This window comes from Ictidomys tridecemlineatus, chromosome 2 (assembly GCF_052094955.1).
Source record: "Ictidomys tridecemlineatus isolate mIctTri1 chromosome 2, mIctTri1.hap1, whole genome shotgun sequence".
In the NCBI taxonomy this organism is placed as follows: domain Eukaryota; kingdom Metazoa; phylum Chordata; class Mammalia; order Rodentia; family Sciuridae; genus Ictidomys; species Ictidomys tridecemlineatus.
This window is the reverse complement of record NC_135478.1, coordinates 8,791,381-8,809,918: the sequence shown is the minus strand read 5'-3', so window position 1 is coordinate 8,809,918 and position 18,538 is coordinate 8,791,381. Positions and strand designations below refer to the sequence as shown.

Below are 18,538 nucleotides of genomic sequence, written 5' to 3'. Positions count from 1 at the left end.
AAGGGAATGCCTCAATGTATTGAAGGCCTCAGAAACAGCACAAATGTAGGGAACAAAGAGAGCTCAGGGGGCGGCATCAGGAGGACTGCAACCCTGATTCCTTATCTATAAAATTTATGTAATAACCACCAGACCTAGTGGGTTTGGGGGTATTCAAGTGGAATAGTAGGGAGGTAAAGAGCCGTCAGTGCCAGGTGGTGGGACCCACTTCTAGACCCACCCCTCCACCGGTATCTATGCAGACCCCGGCCTCCTGAGGGCCCTGACAGAAATGTCGCCATTTCTTACAGATGCTGGTACATACAAGGGGATATTTCCTCCTCCAAGCCCCCTCAATGACAAAAAGGGATGTAAAATGACATAAAGGGAAGGAAATTAATGTATCCACTTTCCTAGCAAAAGCAGCTCTGATCAGCTCAAGTAAGAGGTCAAGACAGTGGCCCAAGCATAAGTTGTGGGCAGGGATTGAGGCACCCCTGCCCTGCTTTGTGAATTCCCCAGGTAGGCACAGCAGCCAAAAGGAAACCATGTCCCTTAAGCCTCCTTTAGTGATTCAGGCGTTTTTCTTTATTGTTGAGAGGAACTTCAGAGTACTGTTCTGAAAGTTCCCATGCAGAACAAGGCGTGCAGGGCATCCAGGGCGGCTGCTCCCCACTCCCAGCTCAGGACAGATTGTGTGCCTGACCCCTCTGTTCCCCACAACGGACCCTGGAGCAGGCGTCTGGACCAAAACAGCCACCACTGACAAGGAGGCTTTCCCACTGGCCTTCAGGGGAGGCTCAAGTTCAGAGGCTTCCCACAGCCTAGAGGGAAGGGGTGGGAGGCAGCCAAACGGCAAGTAAATGATATGAAGAGCACAGAGCTCCCTACCTTGTGCATCTGGTGCATGTTGTCCTGAGGGTACCCCCCAGGCCCTTGGGTAGGGATGGGGTGTCCTGCTGAGGGAGGCCCCGGGCTGGGCCCCATCATGCTGTGAGCAGAGCCTGGTGAGGGGCCTGGGCTGGGGCCCAGCATGGCTCCAGGTGAGGGGCCTGGGCCAGGGGAAGGGCCCGGCCGAGGAGTTCCACCCAGTGGTGGGTCTGGAGTGGACATCTTCACGGGAGGTGCAGATGGTGGTCTCCTGCTGAAAAGAAGTCCCAGTCATTCTAGGGGTTGGGGGAATGGGTTAGGCAGGTCAAGGGCAGCAAGGGAAGACTAAAAAAGTCATGTCAGAATCATCTATCTAACAGTGCCATTACCCTGACCTGCATCTTTTCTTGATTCCTTTTGGAGAAAGAAATACATCTCAGGCATATAAATCAAATCACAGTCCACCTAGGAAGGGGTGGCACATAGATAAGGGCCATGTACCACTGCCTTACTAGATTCTTCAGGTCCCTGTTCTAATCACAATGAAAAAAAAAAAAAAACACCTGAGGAAGTACTAATCTATCCTTCATACTGCTCAAATAATTGCAAATCTTCATATTTCATAACTAAGGCTCAAACAGCAGCTGATTAGAACTTCATAAATTCAATCAAAACCAATATTATGACAAGTGACACCCGTTTTCCACTGAAGGCAGTGAGAACAAGTTTCTTTAAAATAAATGAACCTGGGGGCTGGGGATGTGGCTCAAGCGGTAGCGCGCTCGCCTGGCATGCATGCGGCCCGGGTTCAATCCTCAGCACCACATACCAACAAAGATGTTGTGTCCGCCGAGAACTAAGAAATAAATATTAAAAATTCTCTCTCTCTCCTCTCTCTCACTCTCTCTTTAAAAAAAAATAAAATAAAATAAATGAACCTGGTCTGGGCACAATGGCGCACATCATCCCTGCGACTAAGGAAGCTGACGTAAGAGAACTGCAAGTTCAAGACCAGCCTTAGCAACTTAGCAAGTCCCTGTCTCAAAACAAAAAAAAAATAAAAAGGGCTGAGGATGTGGCTCAATGGTTAAGTGCCTGTGGGTTCAATTCTAAGCACCAAATAATAATCGATTAATTAATTAAATGAATTTAAATTCAAAAAGTAAATTCAGGGCTGGAGGTGTAGTTCAGTGGTAGAACCCATGTTCAACAAGAGCAAGGCCCTAAATTCAATCCCCACCAAGCCAACAAAAACAGGAAACTGGGGGCTGGGGTAGTGGATCAGTGGTACAGCATTCACTTAACATATGCAAGGCACTAAGTTCAATCCTCAGCACCACATAAATATAAATAAAGGAATTGTGCCCATCTACAACTAAAAAATATTTTTTAAAAAAAGTAGGCTAATACAAAGGTAAGTATCACTCAAAAAATGGCACCATGATACACTTTGACAGTAATATCAAATGTCTGAAGATGATGAATAGTGCTGTAAACTAAAAACTGATACCCAGTACTATAACCCACAGCCTCCACAAGTGTAAAAAATTCTGGTGACGCTTGTCAAGGTGGTGCACACCTGTAATCCTAGCTATTTGGGAGGCTGAAGCAGAATGGTTAAGTTCAAGGCTAGCCTGGAGATGTGTCTTGAAATAGCATGATTTGGGGGTGGGGATGTGGCTCAAGTGGTAGCGCGATCGCCTGGCATGCGTGCAGCCCGGGTTCGATCCTCAGCACCACATACAAACAAAGATGTTGTGTCCGCCGAAAAATAAAAAATAAATAATAAATTCTCTCTCTCTCTCTCTTAAAAAAAAAAAAAAAAAAGCTTGACTTACCATTTAAAAAAAAAAAAGGAAAAGAAATAGCATGATTTGTAGCTCAGTGGTAGAGTGCAGGCCTAGCATGCATGAGGCACCGAGTTCGATCTTCAGCACCACATAAAAACAAAATAATGTGTCCACCTAAAACTAAAAATAAATATTTTTAAAAAATAGAATGATGTGTCTTGAAATAAAGAGTGTGGGTTGTAACTCAGTGGTAGAACACTTGCCTTTCATGTGCAATGCCCTGGGTTCCAGTCCCAGTACTGGGGAAGGGAAAACTGATGATATTGGTAAATTAAGCTTGCTATGACAGGACCATGGGTTGGTGTGTGTAGATGTATGTGTGGCACGCTGGGGATTGAACCCAGATTCCTCATGCATGTTAAGCACTTGCTCTACCACTGAGCTATATCCCCAACCTGATGGAAAATTTTATGAATTTTCACACACACACTTTTTTTTTTTTGGATATAGGGTCTTGCTAAATTGCCAACTGGCCTGAAACTTGAGATCCTCCTGCCTCAGCCCAAATCACTAGATCAATTGGCGTGCATCACCACACCTGTCCTCAATTTTCAACCCCACTATTATGTAAAATGATAATACACTAATAAAAACATTTAAAAAGGGCTGAGATTATAGCTCAGAAGTACAGCACTTGCCTATAATGTGTGAGGCACTGGGTTTGATTCTCAGTACCACATATAGATAAATAAAATAAAGGTCCATTGACAACTAAAAGAATGAAGAGAAGAAAGAAGAAAGAAGAAGAAGAAAGAAAAAAGATGTATGGTACATCAAACAAGAAGTGGTTCTTCCAAACCAGAAACTCAGGGCAACAAATTTCCTTCAGAATGTAGGTGTTTTATCTTAGGTTGAATTTATTAAACCCTTCTAAGTCACTAGTTCTGATGACACTCTGTGCCTTCATCAAGAATGAACGAGCCGGGCTGGGGATGTGGCTCAAGCGGTAGCGCGCTCGCCTAGCATGCGTGCGGCCCGAGTTCGATCCTCAGCACCACATACAAACAAAGATGTTGTGTCCGCCGAGAACTAAGAAAAAATAAATAAATGTTAAAATTCTCTCTCTCTCTCTCTGTCCCCCTCTCTCTCTCACTCTCTCTTTAAAAAAAAAAAAAAAAAAAAAGAATAAACGAGCCTGTTGCAGTGGCACATGCCTGTAATCCCAGTAGCTTGGGAGGCTGAGGCAGAAGGATCACAAGTTCAAAGCCAGTCTCAGGAACTCAGTGAGGCCCTAAGCAACTCAGTGAAACCCTGTCTCTAAATAAAATACAAAAAGGGGTGGGTCTGTGGCTCAGTGGTTGCATGCCACAAAATTTAGCTGGTTATGAGAGCAGACAACTCCTTGCCATTTGCAGGGACAATAGACACTCACCCTCTGTGTGTGGCAGTATCATGGGTGATTTTAGGCTTCTTTACTTTTGTGTTTCCTAAGTATCAACCATGAGATGGCATTATAAATCATTTGATTAAAGGGAAAGGCTAAGGGTACACTCATTGGTAGAGTGCTTGTTTAGCATTGATAAGGCCCTGGGTTTTCCATCCCCAGGATGACTCCTTCCCCAAAAAAATAAGATTAAAGGGAATTTGCTATCATAAATCACCTTAGACAGGGTGGCTTACACACAATAGTAATTCATTTCTCACAGTTGTGAAAGTGTAAAATCAAGGAATCAGCATATTCAGTGTCTGGTGAGGGCCTATTTCCTCACATCACTTTTTCACTATATCAATTGGCAGAAAGGGTAAGGGGTGGGGTCCCTGGGATCTCTAAGACACTAATCCCATTCCTGAGGGCTGGGCACAGTCATCTTAATAAAGCCCCACCTCCTAATACCATCACACTGGGCAGCAGATTTTCAACATGGGAATTTTGGTAATACACAAACATCTATCTATAGCAGGCTTATATAGCCTGTTATTATACAACCGACTAAAGGATAAACTGAGTCTTTGTGAATGGATTAAGGTCATTAATGTGGGAATAGATTGGTTATCATGAAAATGGATCACTATAAAAGTGAATGCATCCCACATGCTGTCTCTTTTCTACCATGATATAATACCATGCCCTTGGACTTCCCAACCTCCAACTGTAAGCCAAATAAATTTGTCTTCATATATTACCCTGTTTATGGTATTCAATTATAGTAACAGAAAATACAATAAGACACCATGGCCAGGCGAAGTGGCCACACCCTGTAATCCCAGCGGCTGGGTGGCTGAAGCTGGAGGATGGCAAGTTCAATGAGCCAGCTTCAGCAAAAGCAAGGCTCTGTGCAACTCAGTAAGACACTGTGTCTAAATAAAATACAAAATAGGGCTGGGGATGCGGCTCAGTGGGCAAGTGCCCTTCAATTCAATCCCCGGTATCCCACCCACCCAAAAAGAAGACACTGTGGAACTAGGTGCCACTGGGCTCCAGTAAGCTGCCTACCCAGGGAAGGGACTGAGCAAGCTCAGCCAGGAATAACAAGAGGGATAGGATCAGAGAGTGACAATGCCCAATCCCTACCCTTTGGTTTCCCATCCCTGACCTTTCTAAATCAAAGCTGGTGGTATTTTCAGGAAAGGGCTTGAATCTCTAAGATCATCACTGTGGTCTTTGAACTTGCAGGGAGCATGTATGGTGCTACCTAGGCTCCCTGGAGTCCCTCTACAAGTTCCTTCATGGGTGCTGAAACAAACCAGGAGGCCACACCTCACAAGTGAAAGAAGCAATGGACAAACACACACATAGACAAAAGAGGCAAATAGCATATGTGTCTGTCTGGGAGCTAATCCAGATGTGTGTGGGCCTCAGGTCAGGTGAGCCTAGGGCCTCTAGAAAAGGAAACAGCCTGGAAATCCTGGTAGGCAGTCAGAAGCCATGTGATGGGAAGTAAAAGTACTCTGGGCCAGTGTGATGGCACATGCCTGTACAGGAAGGATGAGCTAGGAGGAATGCAGGCTGAAGGCCAGCCTCAGCAATTTAGCAAGACCCTGTCTCAAAATAAAAAATAATTTTAGAAAAGGGAAGGGAGCCAGGCACAGTGGCACATACCTGTAATCTGAGTGACTTGGAAGGTGGAGGCAGGAGGATCACAAGTTCAAAGCCAGCCTCAGCAAAAAGCAAGGCACTAAGTAACTCAGTGGAACTCTGTCTAAATAAAAATACAAACAGGGTTTGGCTGGGTGCGTGGTACACACCTCTAATCCCAGCGGCTTGGGAGGCTGAGACAGGGGAATCGTGAGTACAAAGCCAGATTCAGCAACTGCGAGGCAATAAGCAACTCAGTGAGACCCTGTCTCTAAATGAAATGCAAAATAGGGCTGGGCTTGTGGCTCAGTGGTTGAATGCCCCGTGTTCAAACCCTGGTACCAAAAAAAAAAAAAAAGGGAAGGGAATGTAATTCAAGTAAAGCACCCCAGTACTAAACTTCCAATCCTGCAAAAATCTATCAATCATTTAAGAAAGAAATGACTGGCTAGACACATGCCTGTAATCCCAGTTATTTGGGAGACAAACAAGAGGATCTCTTCATGATGTCTTCTCTGTACTACCTATACAGTAGACATTCCAACTTGTTACCAGGTATTAATTTTAGCACTGGGAATTATGTATCATTTCATTCACTTGGATCTTCACTCTTTTTATTTTCATTCCCTTAAAAACCACTTCAGCTGGGTATGGTGACTGAGGTACTCCCAAAGACTCTGTGGCTGAAGCAAGATCTCAATCAAGGCCAGCCTCAGCAATGTGGTGAGACCCTATCTCAAAACGAAAAACTAAAAAGGGATGGGGATGTAGCTCCATGGTAAAGTACCCCTGCGTTCAATCCCCAGTGCAACAAACTAATACACGCAACTCAGAACAAGCTAGAGGATCTAATACAAGGAGGAGGATTCTCTGTCCTCAGGGAGTTCCCTCTAATCCACCAGAGAGATATTGGTCTAAACTGAATGAACACAAACGCTACCCTATTTATCCAATGGATAGGTCTGTTTCAGACTCACTTGACCATAACAGAGTCATAACACAAATTTACATCAAGTAACCGCAACCAGTTTCATAAATCTGCCCTGCCCCATGCTCCCTGGAAAACACTGATGGCCCCTATTCTTTGTCTGACTTAGAGTTAATCAAGCTCACTAGACCCCCAAGGTCTGCTTTGCTGCTGCACATTGAACCTCAAGCATAATAAGTGAGGGCAGAACAGTGGCCAGAGAAGGCAGGGAGACACAAAATCCAGCCTACTAAATATCACCCGGGTCTTCCCAGCCACCAGAGCAGAGGATTTACTAATGATAACTTCCCCACAAATAATAATGGATCTGGCTTGGGGATGTGGCTCAGTGAGCACTTGCCTAGCATATGTGAGGCACTGGTTTGAATCCTTAGCACCATACAAAATAAACAAATAAAATAAAAGCATTCTGTTAATCTACAACTACAAAAAATATTTTTAAAATAAATAAGTAAATAAATAAGGTGGGGCTGGGGATGTGGCTCAAGCGGTGGCGCGCTCGCCTGGCATGCGTGCGGCCCGGGTTCGATCCTCAGCACCACATACCAACAAAGATGTTGTGTCCGCCGAGAACTGAAAAATAAATATTAAAAAATTATCTCTCTCTATCTCTCTCTCCTCTCTCACTCTCTCTTTAAAAAAAAAAAACAAAAAAAAACAAAAAAAAAATAAAATAAATAAGGTGGGCGGTGGTGCATACCTGTAATCCCAACGCTTCAAGAGGATGAGGCAGGAGGATTGTGAGTTCAAAGCCAGTCTGAGCAAAACCAAGGTGCTAAGCAACTCTGGGACCCTATTTCTAAATAAAATACAACATAGGGCTGGGATGTGGCTCAGTGATCAAGGGCCCCTAAGTTTAATTCTCAGTACCCAAAAAAATAAATAAATAAAAGTATTGTGTTCATCTACTTAAAGATATTTTTAAAAAAATAAAATAGGGGGGCTAGGGTTGTGGCTCAGTGGTAGAGCACTAACCTTGCGTGTATGAGGCACTGGGTTTGATTCTCAGCACCACATGAAATAAAATAAAGACACTATGCCCACCTATAACTAAAATAAATAAATAAAAACAGGGGCTGGGTAGTGGCTCAAGTGGTAGAGTGCTCACCTAGCATGTGTGAGGCACTGGGTTCAATCCTCAGCACCACATAAAAATAACAAAGATATTGTGTTCACCTAAAACAAAAAATAAATATTAAAAAATAAATAAAATAGGGGGGCTGGGGTTATGGCTCGGTGGTACAGCACCTGAGTAGCATTTGTGGGGCACTGGGTTCAATTCTCAGCACTGTATATAAATAAATAAAATAAAGGTCTGTTGAAAACTAAGAAGTATTTTTTTAAAAGAAAAATAAATAAATAAAATAGGGGGGACTGGGGTAGTGGCTTAGTGGTAGAGTGCTTGCCTGGTATGTGTGAGGCCTTGGGTTTGATCCTCAACACCACATATAAATAAACAAATATAGTAAAAAAAAATCCATTGGCAACTAAAAAATATTTTAAAAAATAAAATAAGGGTTTGGAGTTGTAGCTCAGTGGTAGTACACTTACCTTGTAAATATGAGGCATTGGGTTCAGTCCTAGAACCACATAAAACCAAATAAGGGCACAACTTATGAGTCCATACACAACTAAAAAAATAAATAAGTAGATAAAAATTCTAAAAAAATAAAATAGGGCGCGGGGTTGTGGCTCAGCAGTAGAGAGCTCACCTAGCACATGCAAGGCCCTGGGTTTGATCCTCAGCACCACATAAAATAAAGGTGTTGTATCCAACTATGACTAAAAAATAAATATTTAAAAAATAAAATAAAATAGGGCTGGGTTATGGCTCAGTGGTAGAGCGCTCACCTAACATGTATGAAGTACTGGGTTTGATCCTCAGCACCACACAAATATAAATAAATAAAGATATTGTGTCCAATTACAACTAAAAAATATTTTAAAAATAAAAATAAAATAATGATGGATCACCAAATGTGCCAAGCAGATGACTAGCAGAGAACAAAGTTCCCGCCTGGTGGAGTGGACAACCAAAGGACAGAGATAAGCACACAGATCAACTATGACACAGTGTTACACAGGGAGTGAAGTGTTGTGAAAAAATAATCAGGTTAATGTGGTAACAAAAGGGAGACAATCTTTCAATCATGGTGGCCAGGGGCAGTCTAAGTAATGGGGGGACATCAAAACAGAGATTTACAGTGAAATGGGTGAGGGGCCATGTGGCCTCTATGGGAAAAGGGACAGCAAGTGCAAAGGCCCTGGGGTAGGACTTTGCTGTGCACATTCTGAGGCACAGCAAGTCAGTCAAAGTGAATGAAGTGGAGAGGGTGGGAACACACTTCATTTCTCTATATTCTCACATAACACTTCTAATGCCAACTTCAATAGAACCTGAGTTTTTTCTCTCGACAAAGAACACTCCTGAGACCAGCTGTAGGGGGAGGGGAGGTTTCCACACCAAGCAATTCTCCAACTCTATGAATAGGAGGCCTTACACTTTTTTTTAATATTAATATTATTTGAGAGAGAGAATTTTTTAATATTTATTTTTCAGATTTCGGTAGACATAACATCATTATTTTATTTTTATGTGGTGCTGAGGATCGAACCCAGTGCCCCATTCATGCCAGGCGAGCACATTACCACTTAAGCCACATCCCCAGCCCCAGGCCTTACACTTTAATTGACTCTACCTAGAGTCAGAGTTAGATCCAAAAGCTAAGGGTTCAATCCCACAAGAGAGTCCACCACTTCAGATGCCAATCACATGTCTGGCTTCCCTCTCCTCTAACCCTGCAAACCTCTCCTCACCTTCAATAATTTGGTGAATTATTAAAGTGCCTTCCTAATTATCTGGAACAAAGGAAGGCACTTCACTATTACCAGTTTATTATCAAAATTATAACTCTGTGACAACCAGATAGAAGAGAGCCAGGCACAGGGGAAGTAGTACATGATGCCAGGGCCTCTCTGTATGTGCCCTCTCTCTAATTACTTTCTAGTGACCAGCCCCATCCTGAGTTAGCCAGGGACTACACCCTAAATCACCTCATTGGCATGAACTCAGAAGTAACCAAAAAGGGGTTCTATGTAAACAAGAAATAACTTCCTATCACTCATTTGGGGGCCACAAAGATCCAATGTATTTCAGGTTATATCACAATGGGCAAGAGAGTCTTGGTAGCAGGTGGGGGCAGATCACAGGTCTTAAGGGCCACAATGAGGAAACAGGAGTTTATACTAGTTGTATCCAGTAGCAATGGGAAGCCACTAGAATATTCTGGGCAGAGGAGTGACAAGGTCTGATCATCACAACTACTTAGGAGGCTAAGACAGAAGGATCAAAACTTCAAGGCCAGGGCTAGGGATGTGGCTCAAGCGGTAGCGCACTCGCCTGGCGTGCGTGCAGCCTGGGTTTGATCCTCAGCACCACATACAAATAAACATGTTGCGTCCACCAAAAAATAAAAAAATAAAAAATAAACATTAAAAAACAAACAAACAAACTTCAAGGCCAGCCTAAGCAACTTAGCAAGACCCTACCTCAATATAAAAAATAAGGGCCTGGGGTGTGACTCAGTAGTAGAGAGCTTGCCTAGCATGCATGAGGCACTGGGTTCGATCCCCAGCACCACATAAAAATAAACAAAGTAAAGGTATTGTGTCCATCAACTACATATGTGTACACACACACACACACACACACATACATATATATTAAATAAAAAATAAAAGGGTGGGGCTGGGGATGTGGCTCAAGCGGTAGCGCGCTCGCCTGGCATGCGTGCCGCCCAGGTTCGATCCTCAGCACCACATACCAACAAAGATGTTGTGTCCACCGAAAACTAAAAAATAAATATTAAAATTCTCTCTCTCTCTCTAAAATAATAAATAAATAAAATAAAAGGGTTAGGGGGCTGGGGATGTAGCCCAGTAGTGGTGTACTCGCCTAACATGTATGAGGCCCTGGTTCAATCCCCTGTAAGGAAAACACAACAACAACAACAAAAAGCCATTTCTCTGGATAAGCTGAGGGAATGAATGTGAACGAGGAATCAAAAATAAGAGAGGAGGGCTAGGGTTGTGGCTCAGTGGTAGAGCACCTGTCTTGCATGCATGAGGCACTGGGTTCGATCCTCAGCACCACATAAAAATAAATAAAGAGGAGCTGGGGCTCAGTGATAGAGTGCTTGCCTTGCATATATGAGGCACTGGGTTCGATCCTCAGGGGAAGGAAGGAAGGAACGAACGAACGAACGAACAAACTGTGTCCATCTACAACTAAAAAAATAAAAAGAATAACAAAGGTGAGCAGCAGGGCTTTAGCTAGCCCTATAGTTCCAGCTTCTAGGGAGGCTGAGGCAGGACCACTTGAGTATAGGAGTTTGAAATATAAAGACCAGCATGGACAACATAGTAGGACCCCATCTCAAAATAAGTCCACAAATTTTTAAAAATGACCAAGCAAGGCCGGTGTTGTGGCTCAGCAGTACAGCGCATGCCTTGCTAGCCTCGCACACGTGAGGCGCTGGGTTCAATCCTTAGTACCACAGATAGATAGATAGATAGATAGATAGATAGATAGATAGATAGATAGATTGATTGTGTCCAACTACAACTAAAAAATAAATTAAAATTAAAATAATGATCAAGCCCTAGAGTGTAGGTTAGATTCAGGCCCAACTCTATCCTCTTGATCAGGGCTGGTGACAGAAGGTGGCCTTTTACTGAAACCATGGAAGGAATAGAGGCCTGAGTAATTCTGGCTGAGAATCAAAAGGGACAAGGAAGAAAGCCCTGCAGGACTGAAAGGGCGAAAAGTACAAATAAAGGTAGCACTCAATGGGCCAGAGTGTCCAGAGGATGTTCTGGGAGGCAGGCAGGGCTGCAGGGCTGCAGGGTGCTCTGAGGTCTGGGCTGCACAGCACGCAGCCTTCCTGAACTCAGATTCAACTCCCAGCACACAATGAGATCATCCACCAGCCCACTGTACTGGGACTTTCAGGGCAAGCCAGGGTGGTGCACATCAGATGCTCCACCCCCAAGTCTCCCACTGTCATAAGTGAGACAACAACTGTCATTTGGCCACCTGCTTCCTGAGCCAGCAGGGCATGACCAGCTGGCAAAGGAGATCTTAAAACCCCAAAGAGCCATCATTAAGAAATGGTCCCATTCTCCTTTATCACACACACAACTAATGAATGCAAAGGAGTAAAACCCATGCTGTTCCTAAAGAAAATGTTCCCCTATAAAAACTGAAAATATTCCCCTTAAGCACAGTAACTAAGTCTCAAAATGAAGCCCTAGAAACCAGTCTGGGGATCAAAAGACAGGAAGGGGCCAGGGCTAGCTTATTTCTCCTAACATCTACCTGTTTTCTTAAAAAAAAAAAAAAAAAACTTCCCTATGGGAAAAGGATACATCCCCTTCCTCAGCTCTGCCCTGTGAAATGCAATCTCCCAACAAACCCAGCTACACCTAGGCTTCTCCCTCAAGATCCTTTCCCATACCAGAAGAGGAGTGGAAGAAAAGTGGAGGATGGAGTTCACATGCCTGTCCAATCCAGGTCCTGATGGTTAGTATCAGCAGCATGCTGAGGTAACCCCAGGGTTGAGGATATAGCTCAGCTGGTAGAGTGCTTGCCTAGGATACAAGGCCCTTGGTTCAATCCCCAGCACCACACACACACAAAGAGGTAACCACAGGAAATCACTGATCCTAATACTCGACTGACAGCAACTGCAGCTCAATTTGGTCTCAGCCTTGATTCTGATCATGTTCTCTTTCATTCACTCCCAATATTCCAGGCCAATGTTATTTTCCTTTTGTAGGTTTTGTACATTCCTTTTATTCTGATTATTTAGAAATTTCAAGTCTCTCAAGTGTACCAACACTACACACAGGTTATAAGAAAAAATATACAAAATGAAAAACATTTACTTTTTTTTTTTTTTTAATTTTGAGACATGGTCTCACTAAATTGCTGAGGCTGGCTGCCAACTTATGCACCTTCAGCCTCCCAAGTCTCTAGGACTACAGGCAAGAGCCACAATGTCCAATCGTTCAATATCTTTAAAAAGCCATCCCACCATGGGCTGGGGTTGTAGCTCAGTGGCAGAGTACTTGCCTGGCATGTGTGAGGCACTGGGCTCCATTCTCAGCACCACATATAAATAATTAAAATAAAGATCCATTGATGACTAAAAAAAAATTTAAAAAAAAAGCCATACCACCAAACATATCCCTTTCTTTCCAAAGCCTCTAATAAAATTACAAAGCATAATTTAAAAAATTTTAGGACAAACTAGAGTTGATTTACTGGCAACAACCTTGAAAATATACAGATCAGAACCATTACAACAGAGCAAGAATATATTATCTATCTCAGTCTACCAGAATGATGTAGAAATCCTAATAAATGATAATAGCCACCAACTGTTTTTATTTTTTATTATTTTTTTATTTATACATGGTCACAATATCTTTATTTTATTCATTCATTTTATGTGGTGCTGAGGACCAAACCCAGTGCCTCACATGTGCAAGGAAAGCATTCTGCTACTAAGCCACAATCCCAGCCCTTTATTTTGTTTTTGTGGTGCCTGAGATCAAACCCAGAGTTTGGCCAGGCATGCTGGTACATGCTAGTAGTCTCAGTATCTCAGGAGATTGAGGCAAGAGAATCCCCAGTTCAAAGCCAGCCTCAGCAACTTAGCAAGGCCCTAAGCAACTCTTGCTCAGCAAGACCCTGTCTCTAAATAAAATATATATTTTTTTAAAGGGCTGGGGATGTAGCTCAGTGGTGCAGGCACTGTTATAAGCACTTGACAGTTGTAATTTTGTGGTTCAGTCCCTGCAATAATCCCACAAGTTGGGTACTACTACTGTCCCCCTTTGCAAATAAAGACCTAGATATAAACATACCAGAACAGATCCCTTGTCTGTCTATTCCCCACTGAATCTCCAGCAGTGCCTGGCGGAGGCACTCAATGCACATTTGTTCACTACATGAATAAGGAATGAGTGGCTGGGTCACTTCTTGCACTACTCCAGGGGGCACCAGTCATGATGTGTTCTATCTTTCAATTTGAATGGTTCCTCTGTGCCATGGCAGCCCCAGTGACCAGGCCAAAAACAGTTGGCACATCTGAGGACTTACTATGTGCCAGAGACTGTCATTTGAAGAAACAGGAGTAAAACCTAACTGATTGACTTGAAAGCCCCTAGAGAAAAAAATGCCCCTGGACTTTGGTCTTCACTGGTAGAATGGTTTTAGCAGACATTCACCAAAATACCTAGTCCCATCCTGGTCTACCAGATTCAACAAAAGGCTAAGACATGGAGTGAATGTGTCTAAAGTCATCTCCCAATGTTTTCAGGATCCACAAGGAGTGGCAATGAGGAGTGGCCAAAGTATGCAAATAATATGTAAATAAATATGCATATATGTTGGGTGCTTTTCAAGGACAGAAAAAATTTGGAGACAACTACACTGTCCTACACCACAGTTTTAATGATATATCACCTCTCCTCATCAAAAACTGCAAAATCAGTGTCTCCTAAAAGGGCTGGGTGCCTAGGCAGTTGTGGTGGTAGACACATTTGTAATCATAGCTGCTCAGGAAGTAAAGGCAAGAGGATCTCAAATTCGAGGCCAGTCTCAGCAATTTAGCAAGACCCTGTCTCAAGATTAAAAATAAAAAAGCCTGGAGATGTAGTTCAGTGGAAAAGTATCCTGGGTTCAATCTCTAGTAAAGTGGGGAAAAGGGCTGAGTACATAATGATTTTAGATAGCACACAGAGGAACACCTATTATTTTCCTAATTAAGTATGCAATGATTTTAAGGAAAAATTTTTTTTTAATTTTTAAAACATTTTATATAACTCATAAAACAGTGCTTGTATAAAAATTCACACAAAGTTGCTAGAGAGCATACAATTTCCAAAAATGTTGTGGGTTTTTGTTACATTCAGTTTTCTAAAGATGCACTCAATTCAATGGTAATATGCAGACATTATGCGATATTTCATTATCTTTGGTAAAACTATTCTCATTATTTTGTCTCCTCACAGTATTAACTCTGATATCCACTTTGTGCAGGGTCTGCTCTCACTAGGATGTCAGAAAACATTAAGGCTGGATCTACTAGAGGCAAATGTTCCCAACAGCACATAACATAAAAATGTTATGTGTGTGTGTATATATATAGTCTACAGCACATCAAGCCTGGGTGTACTGGGATATAAGAGAACTCTAAATTATGAGGGGGGGGATTAGTTTTTTAAATAGTTGATTTAGGAAGAGGGAAGAATAGAAGTTCATTGAATTAGACAAAGGGGAATGAAAGGAAAGGGGCTGGGAATAGGAAAGACAGTAAAACTATCGAACATAACTTTCCCATGTTCATACAGGACTACACGGCAAGTGAAACTTCACATTATGTACAACCACAAGAATAGGATCCTAATTAGAATAACTTATATTCTATGTGTGTATAATATGTCAAAATATACTGTCAAGTATTTCTAAAAAGAACTTATAAAAAATGCTCTAGTGGGGGCTAGGGTTGTAGCTCAGTGGTAAAGCATTCACCTATACATGTGAGGCACTGGGTTCTATCCTCAGTACCACTTATAAATAAATAAAATAAAGATATTGTATCCACCTACAACTAAAAAAAAAATTTTTTTTTAATGTTCTAGTTGGCTCGGGAGGCTGAGGCAGGAGGACTGCGAGTTCAAAGCCAATCTCAGCAACGGCGAGGCACTAAGAAACTCAGTGAGACCCTATCTTTAATAAAATACAAAATAGGACTGGGGAATGTGTCTTAACTGTTTAGTGCCCCTGAGTTCAATCCCCAGTACCAAAAAAAACAACAACAACAAAAAAAAAACCACCTCTAGAACTAGAAAGTAAAAATAAATAAATAATTGATCTATTAGGCTGAGAATGTAGCCCACATGTAGAGCACATGACTTAGGATGCATGAGGGCCTGGCTCTGATCCCCAGAACCAAAAGAAAAAGGTAGGTTTATAACATAATAAATAAAATAAACATACTCCCTCTAAAAGTGGAGTGCTCACTATATGCCAGGTGCTGTCAGACTTCCAGATCATCTCATTCAACTCTAACAACCAACATTTGAGGTGGCATCCTGGGCATACCTGTTTCACAAGTGGACTTACTGGTAAGTGCCTTTTGAGAGGTAGAACTAGGACTTAAGAGAACTGCATTGAATCAAAGAGGTCTGATTTCTCACCACCATCCCATAGAAACAATCACCCCACACTTCACTTAGGGGGATGGGAAACAAAGGCCTAGAAACTTCCAAAGCATCAACAGGACTGGGAATGTAGTGGCTGCAGGGGAGCCTCTCCTAGTATGAGAGAGGTCCTAGGATCAATATCCAGCAACACATACACACACAGCAACTAACATTTATTGCTTATTAATTTTGTGCCAAGCGCTTTACAGATACTCAGGTGATCCTCCCAAGGACCTTCCTTGTTCAAAATATGTTTGCTTAGGAACTACTTAGGTACTGCAGTGTACCCAGATCCGGGGTACACTGCAGCACACCAGGAAGACATAGGCCATGTTCTGATGGCACTGGGAATGACAGCTACATAAGAAAGAACCATAGAGATGGGGAATTTAGGAGAGGGGAACAGTAACTGGTCCAAAGGGATCTGGGAAAGACAAAAGATAAGCCTGGGCATCCTCCCTAATTTTGAATAAAGGTCCCCAATGTCTCCCCTGCACATCTACTGTAGCCCTTTCATAGTGTAGATTGTGATGACTGGCAGGCCAGAGAGTTTGTTCCCTTATTTATGGCCTGTCCCCCTATAAGACTGAAGAGGCTCCTCAGGGAGCCAACCTCCAAACATGTGACTCTCTTAGGATTTGAGTATTTGTTGAACAATGAAATATCAGACCAGTCAAAAACAACAATGCGTTCCACTTGCCAGGAACCCTGAAACAGGCTTTCACCAACTCCATTTCTGAGATTATACTCCTTTTGCAAAGAGGCTCTGAGAGATTCAGCCACTTGCCTAAGCTCACATAGCTAAGTGACCAACAGCGCCAGGAGTCAAACTCCAATCCAGTCTGTCAACTGAGACGGAAAACTTGCTTCAAATTCCTGGGAAGTGGCTCTTCCTCTCATTCCCTGTCTACTTTCCCTAAGGAGTCACTGGGAAAAAAAAAAAAAAAAACATTAAAAATAAAGAGTGGTGTCTCCGCACCAGCACATAACACTTGCCTAAAAGGACCAGGTTTAAAATAAAAGCCTTAATCTGGAAAATCAATTGCGAGGGAGGGAAAAGGACGCAAAAGAAAAACAATGCTTTCAACAGCAGACAATCTCCTCCCTCTGTCCTCCCCCACTTGCCATGAATCGACCCTCACTTTGGGCCAACATTTTAAAGTTGCTGCCTGCAAAGGACTGGGGAGTAATTTATCTTTCCTTGAAAATCTGGAACGATGCAATTTTTAATAAAATTTTAGTTGTGGAGACCCACGCGGGCTCCTAATGTTTGTGTCCAGGAGACGGTGTACACATTTGAGGTGTCTGCTACCGTGCCCCGACCGCAGCCTTGCCAAAAATGCAACATTCGGGTCGGACCCGTTACAACGTAGCCAGAAAAGCCCCGACGCCTGGCCATTGTGGGAGCAGTGGCCAAAGAGCTCTCGAATGAGGGACCGGGACCCTGGATCGCCGAGGGGGGGCGAGCTTTGTCCGGAGACCCCGCCGAGAGCGCGCGCGGGGGACGCGCGGCCTCCACGCGGCCCGGGCCCCCCCACCCCACTGGCCCGCGGATACTGTAGCCGCCGCGGCCTCGCTACACTGTGGCCTTCCCCGCGCGCGCGACTGCTAGGCCGGCTTCTTGACCCTCGGGCGCCGCCGTACCCCAGCCCCGCTCCCGGCGCCGGCGGCCCCCTCCTCCCTCGGCGCCCCGGCTCCATTCAAACCGTCCTCCCAAGCCCCGCGCCGCGCTGCACTCTCAGCCCGCTTTCCTTACCAGGAGCTGCCGGCGCCGTCGCCTTCCCGGCACCGCCCCCAACCCTCCGCGCGGGGCCAGGGGCAGATTGGGCGTCTCGCCTCTCTTCACGAAACAAAGAAGCCGCCGCCGCCGAGCGAGGGGAAGCCTCGCGCGCGCGCGCCCGTCTCGGCCGCCCCCCCACACCGCCCGCGTCCCCGCTGCGCGCGCACTCGCCACTTCCCCTCCCCCACGGGCGGACGCCTCAGCTTCCGCCGCCCGTCCGGCCTCGTGCGCGCGCCTGCTCGCCCTTCCGCTCGCTGCACGCGTGCGCACCCCCCCCTGGGCTGGGAGAACTGGGCGAAACCCAAAGAAAGCACGCGCACCCGACGTACCTCCCACCTCGATCCGGGACGGCCCTGCGCCTGCGCACGGCGGCCTTCTTCCTCCGCACGTTGCGCGTCCTCACGCAGCCGAGCATGCGTGGAGCAGGCACCACTGCGGCGGCGCCGGGGAGTTGGGGGAGGGGACCCATTCTGTCCTAGCTCCTTCAGGTAGTGATGGCAAAGGGTCTGAAAGCTCGGAAATAGGCACTCTGGGCTGTGCGTGAAGCTGAGAGACGATCAGACTGGACCAAGATCAGACAGTCGACCTGCAGACCATGGGCGGACCTGGGAACAGCTTTGATCCTTGGCCTGGGGCGGCAGGGCCTGTTCTTCGAGGCCAGGTGGGGCCCTGCTGTGACAGCCTTCTCTGCAGAACCTTCTTTGTGCTGTTAATTAGCTTAGCAAATATTTATGGACCTGCTACTGTGTCCCAGCGGACGTCGAGCTCAGGATCTATGAGAA

The 18,538-nt window shown here is 44.4% G+C and overlaps 1 protein-coding gene across 5 annotated transcripts in view; it reads right to left on the bottom strand.

Moving 5' to 3' along the window:
- The window catches only part of LOC144373099 (SWI/SNF-related matrix-associated actin-dependent regulator of chromatin subfamily A member 4-like), a 29,205-nt gene extending 10,965 nt beyond the window's left edge, over nucleotides 1-18,240 (bottom strand). Inside the window, exons 1-3 of one of the 5 annotated variants that reach the window (XM_078036236.1) lie at nucleotides 17,733-17,914; nucleotides 5,740-5,839; nucleotides 871-1,123 (exon numbers count right to left, since the gene is read on the bottom strand). In XM_078036236.1, coding sequence (XP_077892362.1) covers nucleotides 871-1,092 — 222 coding nt within the window. In that variant the 5' untranslated portion in view covers nucleotides 1,093-1,123; nucleotides 5,740-5,839; nucleotides 17,733-17,914. Of the gene's footprint in view, nucleotides 1-870; nucleotides 1,124-5,739; nucleotides 5,840-17,732; nucleotides 17,915-18,085 lie in introns of those variants that run through there. The other 4 variants (XM_078036206.1, XM_078036215.1, XM_078036226.1 and 1 more) reach the window with 4 other exon arrangements.
- Nucleotides 18,241-18,538: the final 298 nt, after the last annotated feature.